Source organism: Rhipicephalus sanguineus, chromosome 1 (assembly GCF_013339695.2).
Source record: "Rhipicephalus sanguineus isolate Rsan-2018 chromosome 1, BIME_Rsan_1.4, whole genome shotgun sequence".
In the NCBI taxonomy this organism is placed as follows: domain Eukaryota; kingdom Metazoa; phylum Arthropoda; class Arachnida; order Ixodida; family Ixodidae; genus Rhipicephalus; species Rhipicephalus sanguineus.
In genome coordinates, this window is record NC_051176.1 from 149,753,151 (window position 1) to 149,766,945 (window position 13,795).

The 13,795-nt window shown below is 48.7% G+C and overlaps 1 protein-coding gene across 1 annotated transcript in view; it reads right to left on the bottom strand.

Moving 5' to 3' along the window:
- The window catches only part of LOC119400178 (dopamine beta-hydroxylase), a 62,246-nt gene that overhangs the window by 34,121 nt on the left and 14,330 nt on the right, over window positions 1-13,795 (bottom strand). Inside the window, exons 2-3 of the mRNA XM_037667175.2 lie at window positions 4,357-4,503; window positions 2,664-2,837 (exon numbers count right to left, since the gene is read on the bottom strand). Of these exons, the coding sequence (XP_037523103.2) occupies window positions 2,664-2,837; window positions 4,357-4,503 (321 nt within the window). The remainder of the gene's footprint in view (window positions 1-2,663; window positions 2,838-4,356; window positions 4,504-13,795) is intronic.

Consider the following 13,795-nt stretch of genomic DNA (forward strand, 5'->3'; position numbering starts at 1 on the left):
GATTGATGGTTCCGAAGCCACAAGTGAGCAATGCCGGCGAGGTAAATACCGACAGTGGCCAGTTTCATGGCGTCGTCCCATTTGTTGAGGACACTCACAAGTTCATAGGTAGACAGCCAGTCGTCGACGTCGTGGTCATCAGTGCCGCTGAATATTGGAGGGTCCCGTTGACGAACCGCGCCGGAGCACGCGGTGGCCTGCGGAGCAGGTAGCGGCGGGCTTGTGTGAGTTTCGGTGGTCATGGCGGCAGGTAGAGTCCGGTTGCGCAACTCCAGGATTGTCAGAAGACCTAGCAACCTCCACCAATTATAATAAAGAGCTGAGACACGGCGTGGACAAGAGAAACTGTAATATGACAGTGTAGAACCGTAAGCCTAGCCAGCGCAAAACAGCAACAACGTTCAGCACGCGCCGCTCCTGTGTAGCGCTGACGATACGACTGTGTAGCTAGCTCTTCAGGGTGCACTTCTTCATCATCACAATATATATATATATATATATATATATATATATATATATATATATATATGTATATAATGGAAGAAATATAAATAGAGACAAAGAAGACATAGAAAATGTAGGAGAGAAGAAGAAGGAAAGGGAAAAATAGAAACAAAGAAGGCCACCCAGCTCCGCACTTCCTTCAGGCTTGGCACCACTAGTGCGAAGCTACCTTGATTATTTCTTGAATACTAATTGCAAATGCAGTTAAATCTCGATATAACGAAGTGGGTAAGATTACTTGGTTATGTCTTGGGAAATTTACTTGGTTGTGTCTAAATTTTGTTAAACAGGAATTCGACCTTTTAGGCAAAGTACAGTCGCCGAAGGATTCATTCCTAAAGGAAAGTGCAGCAAGTATGTACGAATAATACGGTAGCACGAAAAAAAAAACTAATTTGAATGATGTAACAAAAACCGGTTTTCTTGAAACCGAGACCCGGCGACAACGGCTTGATGCCACGCTGGGGAATGCCTCTTCACAGCGACCGTACGTCACGCGTAAAGCCGAAAGAAATGCAGGTCCAGCGCACTCTGCTAATATGCAATAAGCGAAGCTAGCGTGCCGATTCTACCGCCGTGGCTTGTCACCAGAACTTCGTGTGTTGCTTAGAGTGGTGCGACGCCGATACTATAGTGTTCACTGAACCGAACTGCTTGCGCTCCACTCTTCCGATGAACACGCAACATCAAAAACCGACGCACGCGACAAAAACAAAGATCTGCAGTCTAAAATTGCACGAAAGCAGAGCCACAAACTGAATTACGACACCTCCGTTTACGGTGGCCACGTTTTACAGCGAGGCTGCCCTAGTCGACCCTGTGCCTGCGTTGGCGTTCACTAGTCACAGGAACAAATAAATAAATAACCAAATAAAACCAAAATAACCAAAAAACCAAATAAAGTAATAGTATGGAGAGCTGGGCGAGTTGGTTTGAGGACATTCTTGGAAACATTCCGGCGCGCACACAAAAGACGAAAACGAAAGGCGAGAAGACAAACGGACGCGAACTCACAACTCAGTTTATTGAAGGAAGTACACGAAATATATAACCCAGGGTAGCTCAAGAGCGCATGTGCGTAAAAAGAATCAAACAAACTAACAAGCAAACCATAAGGAAACAAAAGAAAAACACATCATGACAGTAATTTTGCAGAAGTATCTACAACGTGCAGCAGATTGTAAAAGTGCTACTCAAAAAGGTGAACTCCTTGTCAGTTAGTGCAATCGATGGGTTGCTTACGCATTTATCAGCACACCTTCTAATATGAAAAGCTTCAACTATTTCCCGAGTTATCTTGTCTTTATGATAAAACAAAATGTTAATATCGCACCATACAGGATGACATTGGCAGTTCCTGCAGTTCATGCGCTCTTGAGCTACCCTGGGTTATATATTTCGTGTACTTCCTTCAATAAACTTAGTTGTTAGTTCGTGCCCGTTTGTCTTCTCACCTTTCGTCTTCGTCTTTTGTGTGCGCGCCGAAATGTTTCCAAGAATAACCAAATAAAATTTCTTGGCGAGGCAGGGTTTGAACCCGAGCCTTCGCAGTCCTAAGGCAAGTATGCTAACCCGTTGGCAATACACCCACTCTTGCAGAATATAATTTATGGGAAGCATATGAATGCGTTGTACCGACGATTGCAACACATGCAGAACACTTGCTGTAGGCGCTTCATTTAAATATTTACTCAAAATTATTACAAAGGCATAAACCTAATGGTACTTTCGGTCAAAAATACCGAGAAAGCAATTTGCACTTTCTTTAGAGACTTACGTTAATTGTAATACGCCAAGGTAAGGCACCTGGGTGCATACAAGAGGGTCACAGGGAGCGCACACTTAACAGGATTCCGGCTGCGCCGGCGGCAAACTATGTGACGTGAGGCGTTCGCTAAAACGCCATCGCTTCTTCCGGCAGGTCACGTGATCTCGCTTTGAGCAATCAGGTGTAAGCGCGCGCATTTCAAGTCTATCACAGCATTTACGCCACCACGTGATCTTGCTGGCCAGTTTCATACACTCACACGCTTACAGCTTCGCTGCCCGACGTTTTTCACAGCTTGGAACTAGCTGAATTTTTATGTTTTCCGAAATATATCACGCTCTCCGTCGCGCAGCGTGCGACGGAGTTATCGGATAACTCCATGCGTTGATACCTTGTCATTGAGGAAATTTGCAAACTTGGTGTCGGATGGAAACGGCGGTGGGTCTTCCATGACTTTCAGGAGCTGTGCCCTTTGAAAGCCGTGCTGCGCTCGAGTGAGCCGCAAACCCTCCAGGCGACGCAGCGGTCCTTTGCCCGTCGCGTAGACCAGATGTACCGTGCCGTCCTGCGCCACAGTACGTAAATGTGAAGAAGCCACTGCGGGGCTAACCATGCAGATGAACGACATAGTTCACGACTCGAGAGACAAATGTTCAAGAAGATGTATTCTGCAGACGCTTGAGGAATGGTCTGCCACCGCAATGAATACGTCGTTGCTTTTCCGATGCACCAATGTGTCTTTGCGAGAAGTGACACGATGCATTCGAATTCGCAACGCGCGTTCACACTAGTACATAAACCGTACTTAAACATTCCGAATGCACTAAAATAATTCCACATCTTTTTTGAGCTATTCAGTTGAAGATCACCCGATATTTATATGGAATTCATGCAGAATCCGTAACACGGTATGTGGAATGCAATTGCAATTGTCGGAATGACATACCATGACATAGTTGTTGGCGTTATTTGCTTCTTTTTTTTTTCTCTCGCGAGAAACGTTAGCGACTGGCTCTGTCCATACAGAACAAACTGCTCAACCGCTTGCTGTACGGATAATTACTGCTTGCACGCTGTTACGCGCTTGTGCCGTGTAGTAACTTATTTATGTACTCTATTCCTTTCCTTACCCTCGCGTAGGGTAGCAAACCGGGTATAACCTCGTTAACTTCCCCGTCTTTCCTTTGCCTTTGTCTCTCTATAGCCCGTGACTAATGGGCAAGGAATCATGCTTGATTTGCTATTAAGGACACGGGACAATATTTTTAGCAGAGTACATGACTGCCCGTTGACAAAGTCAAAAGAGGAACACCGCTTTGCAACGACCTTCATCGTGCATGTTTAAGTATGTTATATGCGACGTAAATCAGCGGTCTCAAACGCGCGGCCCGCGGACCTGTTGCTAGCGGCCCGGCCCACACATGACTGTCTTCGTCTGATATTTTTAAAAATCTTAACGCACATCGAAGGGGGACACACACAGGCGCGATGTGTGTTCCCCTTCGTCGTGTCCCGTTTTCGGAAGTATCTGCGCTCAACTCTTACGATATGTCGCACCAACAAGGCCAGAAGTCAGCCCTTGCGAAAGCCAAAACATCTCTTGTGGCAGCCCTTGTAGTAGAATATTTTTCTTTTTTTCTTCTTCAGGAATGTCAAGATGCATCAAGTTTAATTTCAGTTTTACACCACTACTGATGTCTTCACGTCTAGGCCGTGCTACGAAAGGGAACATTTACTTCTCTGAGAACTTAACCGCTGCGCTTACAAGGCCACCAACGCTGCACCCAGCTTTGATGTACTTGTAAATCAACATGCGGAGGAATATTCATAATCATAAGTACTCGTTTGCCTCCATATATACAATTCAAGGCAGCGGAAGTTCAACCTTTTGTTTTGACCACCAGCCCTTCGTAGGATCCTCGGAAGTGAACACGGGACAGTTATTGCCAGGACGAGGCTTTTGTAGCAGAATGCAGCAAGATTTGCCCTTTGTAATTGCTTGGAGTACCTAAATGCAGTAGCAGTCCCACTACTGCTGTTTCTTTTTCTTAGCAATAGTGATATCATCCGCGGTGTCTACCTACTTCGATGACGTAGTCGTGGCTGTCGCAGGTGTCGAACTTGCGAGTAAACAGAAACCTCAGTGTGGAGCCCTTGCGTTTGAGGCTGCCCAGTATGCAGTCGTTCTGCTCATCGACAGCGACATAGCCAGCGTCGTCCGTCCAGCCATCCTGCAAAGGAGCAAAGCGAAGAAGTCATCCAAGAGAAATGATGCGTGCTGTTGGAACGTCTTTGTCAGGGGCAGTATCGCTCCCTTTCTTTTCGAGGGAGTAGCGGAAGCTCCATGAACACAACGCACGCACGCACGACTTTCCGCTCGCTCATCTGCACATTAGGCTGTAATGAAATTTGCCAAAGAGAGCGCTTTTCTAGCATAAAAGCCTTCATATGACAAAAAAGAAAAAGAACCTTCTGTATGACGTCACACACACACACACACACACACACACACACACACACACACACACACACACACACACACACACACACACACACACACACACACATATATAGATATTGTTAGTGGGTCTAATCTACAGCAAAGGAGTAGGAGCGACAACAACAACGGAGTAGAAAGGAAGAGAAGAACGACGTGGAGTATTGGCTGACACTCGCCGTCCAGTGCCTTACGAATAAAGCTCTCTTACAAACCTCGTAACAGAGTGGTGGAGGCGCTGGGTACGTGAGCACCGAACAACGGAATCGCTACACTTTGACCCCCGTCGGAGTCGTCGCCTTGCGGGACTTCCGCCCGCCTCAGCAGCAGACATGCTACTGGGAACTCAAACACCGAGGTCAGTGGCTCCATCGCAACTCTACAAGAAGCCACCCTGCTTTGCCGGGACTGCCAGTGAGGACGTCGGCAAGTGGTTGAAGCAGTACAAAAGGGTGAGCAAACTAAACAGCTGGGACTCAGCAGCTCAGCTGTCACATGTTGTGCTATCGCTCACGAATACTGCGCTCCTGTGGTACGTCAACCACGAAGACACGCTCACGACGTGGGAAATATTTGAAGAGGAACTGAAAAAGTACTTTGGAGATTCAATCACGAAAAAATGCCAGGCTTGCGCGGAAAGCGCAGCACAGTCACAGCGAAAGCTGGAAGAGCGGCATTTCTAGAGCCCGTTCTAAACTCTCTTGGGGCTACTAATACAAGTACACTAGCAAGGTCCCCACTACGCCATAAATCACGATATTTGTGAAATTGGGAAGCACCTACAACGCGATTATTCGTCATTGTGCGCAGAAGCGAGGTTCCAGCTACACATATGTAAGGCATTATGTGCACTTTGTTTACGTGACGACTGATGGCGATGAAGAATTGTGGCTCAGCCCTTTGTAATGGCTTGGAAGGTTTAAACGGCTCACCAGTTACGTAATTCGCATTGTGTGACGCCCGGTTGCTATTTAACTCTCCCACCATGCAATATAACATACATTGACGTGAGAAAGAGAGACAGAGAGAAGGGGGAAGAACTTTATTGAGACCCTGAGGAAATGGATGATGGGATTATGGGCTTCCTTGGCAACCAATGCAAGTGCACCTGCGAGGAACCCACTACGCTATAAATCATCATAATTTCTGTGAAATGGAAATGCTTACGTGACGACTGATAACGATGAAGAATTGTGGCTCAGCTCTTTGTAATGGGCTGGAAGCTTTAAACGGCTCACCAGTTACGTAATTCGCATTGTGTGACGCCCGGTCGCTATTTAACTCTCCCACCATGCAATATAACATACATTGATGTGAGAAAGAGAGACAGAGATAGGGGGGAAGAACTTTGTTGAGACCCTGAGGAAATGGATGATGGGCTCATGGGCTTCCTTGGCAACCAATGCAAGTGCACTTGCGAGGAACCCACTACGCTATAAATCATAATTTCTGTGAAGTAGAGCAGCAGCCACTATGTTATTTTTCGTGATTCAACGGAGAGCCGTGGTACCCGCTAAAAACATGTAAGGCATCATGCGCACTTTGTTGATGTTGTGCCTGATGACGATGAAGAATTATTGCAGAGCCCCTTGTAGTGGGTTGGAAGCATCCAACAGCCCACTCGTTGCGCAATTCGCATTGTGTGACGCCTGGTTACAGAATTCGCGTTGTGTGGTGCGTGGTTAATATTTCACTCTTCTACCACACTAAATTACATATGTTAATGTGGTTCCTTCTGGACATGAGGCCTGTATAGCGTCGTTTTGCAAGGCAGTTCCAAGCACCGGCATGGCTCTGAGGTACAACACTGGGCTCCCACGCAGAGGACCCAGGTTCGAACCCCGTTCCATCCTGGAAATTTTTTCTTATTTCGTTTTTTTTCTTATTTCGAGCGATAGTGGTTACGGACACCGGCGGCGGCGGCGGCGGCGGCGGCAGCGGCGGCGGCGGTGGCGGACAACTACGCCACCAAAAACGGCCGTTGAAATGATCTCATAACAGCTTTCGCTGTAAAAGAAGCGAGCCGAACAGACTCTGTCCCAAAGGGCCCAGCTCCAAGGCGAGACATGTACCATGTACATAGAAGAGATTCTTAAGCTGTGTAGACTCGTGAACCCCAGCATGTCAGAAGAAGATAAGGTGGGTCATCTTCTTAAAGGCATAGCCGAAGATATGTATCAGTTTCTCATTGCCAAGGAAAATCTGATATCTGTGTCCGAGGTAATGCAACACTGCCGCACGTTCGAAGCACTGAAGATGCGTCGTATTGCACCGAAATTCGGCCGCCTGGCTAATGTACCGACCGTGGCCAGCGTCGAAGCTAGCTCACCATTCGACCTTTCATCAACGATACGGCAGATTGTACGGGAGGAACTGCTCCGCTGCCACGAAATCAGCCGTTTCGGTGGTGACGACTCCCGAGGCAATGAGCCCGGACTACCGCCTATGTCTTGGCAACCATCCGTTAACGCAGCAGACGTGGACAATTACCAAGCCGTGCCACAGTCTGGACCCGCAAGCCGACCATGTTTCAACAGCGAGCAGCAGCGCGGCAACACTTCTCCGACGCCGCGGTTGCACCCTACGTATGCAGCGACGAGGGTGTACAGAGACCACGATGATCGGGACGGATATCCAGTGCTTGCCGACCGAACTGAGAGGTTTCAGCAGCATCGCGCATTTCGGCCTCCTCCCCGTGTGTGCTACAGCTGCGGTCTCCCAGGTTACATCTCTAGGTTTTGCGACCGTCGCCGACTGTACCGAGAAGAGCCCTCACCAGCATCCTACCAGGCAAATTATGGACACTTTACCACGTCATGGCCAACACGTCCACCTGCCAGTCGTCGATTCCGTCAAGGTAACTTCCGGAACCCGTCACCAGCCTCTGACCGCAGCTTAACGCCTCCGCCTGCCGCACGTGCTCCGCGATCTCCGTCGCCTCGGCGTCGCCTCCCATCACCACATCCGGAAAACTAGGCAGTGCGGCCGATCGGGGTAAGGTCGCCGGATACTGTGCGATGCCAAACGATATACCTCCGACAGCCTTCATGCTGAAAAACAAAGTTCACGTGTGTGTGAATGGTGTGCCTACTATGGCTCTTGTGGATACTGGAGCAACGATTTCGGTGATGAGCCTTAGTTTCAAAGCTTTGCTAGGACAAAAAGTTATGTTTCACTGGAGCAATACATCGACGTTTTCTAGCGTTAGTGGTGACACGTTGTGCCCGGTTGGTGTTTGCACTGCTGATGTGTGTTTGTGTGGCAAAATATTCAGTACTGAATTCACCGTTATTCCTCGATCTACGCACGATATTATTTTAGGCATAGATTTCTTGCGGGAGTGTGGTGCAACCGTTGACTGTCGAAGTGGGGAGTTATCGGTACACGACGAAGTTATGACCGGACTCATGGAGAGCTCTCCAGGCCGCCAAGAGAGTGCTTTTTGTGTAGCTGAGGATGTCGTCGTGCCCTCACAATGTAGTGTCCGCGTCCCGGTCATTTTCTCTGGCACCGCTCCTGCAACATTTGACGCCGCAACAGAACCCCATTCACTCAGCCTGTATAAAGAAGAATGTTTTGGTGCCGCATTGCATAGTATAAGTAGTTGAAGGACGTTCCGGATTATGGACGATGAATTGTACGGCCCAGCCCATACTTCTACCTTCTGGCATGAAGATTGCGCTCTTCAAGGAAGAAACACCTACTTTCCTGGCTGTACTCGAAGCTGCTGCAGACGAGCCCCTCCATTCCTGCCTTTCGGACTCGAAGCTACTTCAGATGGCGGACAAGTCACTCAGCACGAGCGAGCGCCACACGTTACTGGATGTTTTATCCAAGCACGCAGAAGTGTTCGACTTCTCGCAAAATGGTAAGACGTCCCCAATTCCGACGTCTTGAGTCCGCCATCGAATAAATACAGGGTCAGCGCACCCTATACGACAGAAGCCGTATCGCGTGGCACCCGATGAACGTAAGATAATTGGTGAGCAAGTTGAAGAAATGCTGCAGAAGGGAGTAATCCAGGAGTCCACGAGCCCTTGGGCTGCACCGGTTATTCTCGTCAAAAAGAAAGATGGCAGTTGGCGATTTTGTGTAGATTATCGGCGGCTGAACAGCATTACTAAGAAAGATGTCTACCCGCTTCTGCGTATAGACGATGCGTTGGATTGTCTTCATTCGGCTTCTTACTTTTCTTCTGTCGACCTGAGATCCGGTTATTGGCAAATACCGATGTATAACGAAGACAAAGAAAAAACAGCGTTCGTGACACCCGACGGACTTTTTGAATTCAACGTTATGCCATTCGGCTTGTGTAACGCCTATGTCACCTTCGAACACTTCATGGACACCATTCTGCGAGGTTTAAGATGGTAGATATGCATGTGCTATCTCGACGATGTTATCATCTTTAGTCGTACCTTTGACGAGCACAACGCGCGTCTCGACACTGTCCTCAGCTGCCTAAAGAAGGCTTGTCTTGTGCTTAACTCCAAAAAGTGCCATTTCGGTGAACGCCAAGCTTTGGTGTTGGGACATCTCGTGGATAAAGACGGCGTCAGGCCCGAATCTGCGAAAACGGAGGCTGTTGAAGCATTTGAGCCACCACAGTCTGTGAAAGAACTTCGCAGTTTCTTGGGGTTATGCTCCTACTTTAGGCGATTCATTCCTCGCTTTGTTGACGTCGCTTATCCCTTGACAAGCCTCCTGCACAAGAACGCCCCATTCGAGTGGACGCCCGAGTGTTCTGCTTCCTTTCGACAACTGAAGTTTCTGTTGACGTCGCAGCCGATACTCCGACACTTCAATCCCTCAGCGCCAACGGAGCTCCACACAGACGCGAGTGGTGTAGGTCTTGGTGCTGTTCTTGTTCAGCGCTTAGACAACAAGGAACATGTCATCGCCTACGCAAGTCGGTCTTTAAGCAAACCCGACCGTAACTACACGGTTACAGAACAGGAATGCCTCACTGTTATTTTTGCTGTGCAGCGGTTTCGGTCGTACCTTTACGGGAGAGAGTTTACGATCAGCACCGACCATCACGCTCTTTGCTGGCTCGTCAGTCTTCGTGATCCGTTGGGACGCCTTGCACGATGGGCCCTGCGATTGCAAGAGTACAGCTTCACGGTCTCCTACAAGAGCGGGCGACGGCATGCTGATGCCGATTGCCTTTCCAGGATGCCTCTTCGTGCCAGGGAATGTGACGTTGGCAGTTTTGACCATTTAATTGCAACCGTACATCGGGATTTCCCAGATGTCGCCACCTTCGCAAAAGAACAGCGCGAATATTCAAGTTTAGAGCCACTTTTCTCTGCCGCTAAACAGTCAACAGCGTGCCATTTTTGTGTTCGAGATGGGTTGCTGTATAAGAAGAATTTCTCCGCGACAGGTGCACAGTTTCTTCTCGTGGTGCCAGAAGCCCTCCGCTCTTCTGTTTTGCGCGTCGTGCACGATGACCCAACTTCAGGTCACCTAGGATCCACGCGGACACTCCATCGTGCCAAAGAAAGATTTTACTGGCCTCAAATGCGCAAGACAACGGAGACATACGTAGCCAGCTGTGCCGAGTGCCAAAGTCACAAGAGACCTACTACTGCCCCAGCCGGTTACCTAAAGCCCGTGGTGCCACCCAGCTCACCTTTTGAACAAGTAGGCATCGACCTGATAGGACGGTTCCCACGTTCATCCAAAGGCGACCGTTGGATCATAGTATGCGCCGACTACCTGACTCGATTCTGCGAGACAGCGGCGCTACCCTCTGCAACTGCAAACGCAGTGTCACATTTTGTACTGCATTCGATAATACTTCGCCATGGCCCTCCTCGCGTGATCATTAGTGATCGTGGCCGTCAATTCACAGCTGATATTGTTGAAGAACTTCTACGTCTGTGTGCCTCAAACCTGCGACATTCAACGCCCTATCACCCTCAGACCAATGGCTTGACTGAGCGCACGAATAGAACTCTTGTGAACATGATGTCCATGTACGTTAGCTCGGACCACAAGAACTGGGACGAAGTGCTGCCGTTCGTCACGTACGCATATAATACCGCGCAGCATGAGACTACTGGATACAGCCCGTTTTTCCGCCTTTACGCTCGTCCACCGAGGTACACTTTGGACACTATCTTCGCTTCCTGCAGTCACAACGACGCTTGTATCGCGGAAACCCTCTGCCGGGCGGAGGAGGCTCGGCGCCTCGCCCGATTGCGTACTCTAGCTTCGCAAGAGCACTACAAATCCCGGTATGATAGTCGACACCGTCAGGTCACCTACAATCCTGGTGACCTAGTGTGGTTATGGACTCCGGTGCGGAAACGTGGAATGAGTCAAAAACTCCTCGCTGACTATGTTGGACCGTTTGTTGTGACAGAGCGCCTTAGTGAGTTGAATTAGAGGATTGCACGCCTAACTGCCAGTGGAAGACGGTCATACAAGACCGAAGTCACGCATATAGCACGCCTGAAGCCCTTTACTCAGCGACCCTCCAACTGACTTCTCGCCCAGAGGGCTTCGTCTGCAAGAGGAGCAATGTTAGTAGGTCTAATCTACAGCGAAGGAGTAGCAGCGACAACAACAACGGAGTAGAAAGGAAGAGAACGACGTGCGGTATTGGCTGACACTCGCCGTCCAGTGCCTTACGAATAAAGCTCTTGGAAACCTCGTAACACACACACACACACACACACACACACACACACACACACACACACACACACACACACACACACACACACACACACACACACACACACACACACACACACACACACATATATATATATATATATATATATATATATATATATATATATATATATATATATATATATATATATATATAAGGAGTGCAATAAGCGGCATTCTGAAAAGCTAATCTAAAGGACACTGGTTGATCATCTGATCAATTTCGGCTACTTTGCCGTTGGAAATTAATTGGCGCTATGCTCTAGTATTTCCTGCAACTACATTTCAGAGGCAATCGCTCACTTACCCTCGCACTTGTATGCATGTCCAAAATTCCTCTTTTGCCAGAAAACATTGAAATTTTAGGCTGCCAGCATATTCTGTAAAACGAGCTCTTCTTCAATGGACGGCATCAGGCGACAAATTCTTTCTGAACGGCATTGGCTGTTTATGTGATTCATGGCTGCTCCTGTGCTCTTGAAAATGGTTAGTGAGACGCACACTCACTCACTCACTCACTCACTGTGATGGATTCTTGAAAATGAGCAAGAGACAAGAGTACGTTGCGTCGAAGACAGTAACGTTCTCCAGAAAAAAGGCGAGGCTGTTTTCCGTTTTCTTTTTCTTTATGGAGAAACTCACGAACATAACACACACAACATCGAACACTAATAATAAGACGACACTTTACAACCCACGAAACCAAAGAAGACACATGAACAAGTATAGTCCTAGCATGAATGAGACAGTCTCACCGGTGAGTTCTATGCGCCGACGCGGGACACGTAGACGTGGAAGATATGTTAGCACGGTGCTGCCGTTGTCGCTGGATTTCGGTGAAGAGCAGGGCACCGCTGACGTGGATGCCTCGACGGAGATGGCGTGGAACAAAGACCGTGGACGCCCAAGTCACGCAGTCTTCTACTCGAACGTGTGGGCAAGGGACCACAACCAAACACTCGGGCCTACACCCGACGGTGTTACTGGTGGCTGCGGTAGCTCCCGGCTGGCTCCATGGACTCGCCGTCGAAGTTGAGGCCAAGCGAAGCAGGCCACTCCGACCCTTGAGCTCTGCCAGGCACTCGGGACTACACCCGACCGTGACGCTGACGACCAGCCTCCACGTTCCTTCCGCTCGATCGAACACTGCCCTCGCAACTCCACGCGCACGCTTCTCGCGCCCACCTTCAGCTACGTCATTCCACCCGCCAACTCTTTTCCACTCGAGGCCTCGTGGCACAATCCATCGTCATCTTCGTCTTCGCCCAAGTCTTGCCGCTGCGCTTCTTCCCGTGTCGATCTGTCCATGTCGGCTCCGTCACACCACACACGATATTCGCGCACTTCTCCCATCACACTCACTCACTCACTCACTCACTCACTCACTCACTCACTCACTCACTCACTCACTCACTCACTCACTCACTCACTCACTCACTCACTCACTCACTCACTCACTCACTCACTCACTCACTCACTCCAATCAATCAATCAATCAATCAATCAATCAATCAATCAATCAATCAATCAATCAATCAATCAATCAATAATTAAAAAAATTGACCAAGCTGTGAGAACAATCTTGTAAAGCGTGCTTTACCGCAATAGCGTTCGTCATGAGAAGAAGCCCCTTCGAAAGTAAGGCGTCCGTCATGTCTCGGTTTTATGAGAGTTCCTATGCTCTTGCAAATTATTTAGCGCATTACTGAAGTGTTTCCTGAAACCGTACATCCCTTACGTGTAGAGTGCCAGGAGCACGTGAAATCGCTTTCACGGGCGGAAACCACCGAAAACGATGTTTCGGCGACATTGTGAGCACGTGCATGGAACTGAAAAAGCAGCATTTCGCAGTGAAGCTGCAAGTGGCTAGGATATGTCCAGGGTGGCGATGCGGGCTTGTTGGTTCGTCATACTTGAAAGTCATACTTGTCCGTGTTCTTACGTGCGATGCCTCTTTCAACTAGGGTATGCCCGTCGTCCGGCGGCAAAAACGTGTTTGCCACAGAAGTTGAGCAAACTCCACTGCTCACCACTGGTCAACTAGAAGTGAAGAAGGCAACACAAGGGCGGCAAACATCAGTTACGATCGTTCACAAGGCGCCGAGCGCATGCGGCAAGTCACACAAGACGACACATGTCGCGGCAAAAATACGCATGCTGCTCAGATGGAAAACTTTAAAGGAGCACTCGCTAAATTCAAAAGGTTCTTTCTGGACAGACATTTCGGATTTAGCTGCAGTGTTGTAATCGGCTATGGTTCGAAGTTCCGTGTCAGCTCTCTGTCTCGTGTGCGTTTTGCTGGTTATCCATCTTAACAGAGCCGAATGACTCCTCAATTTTTT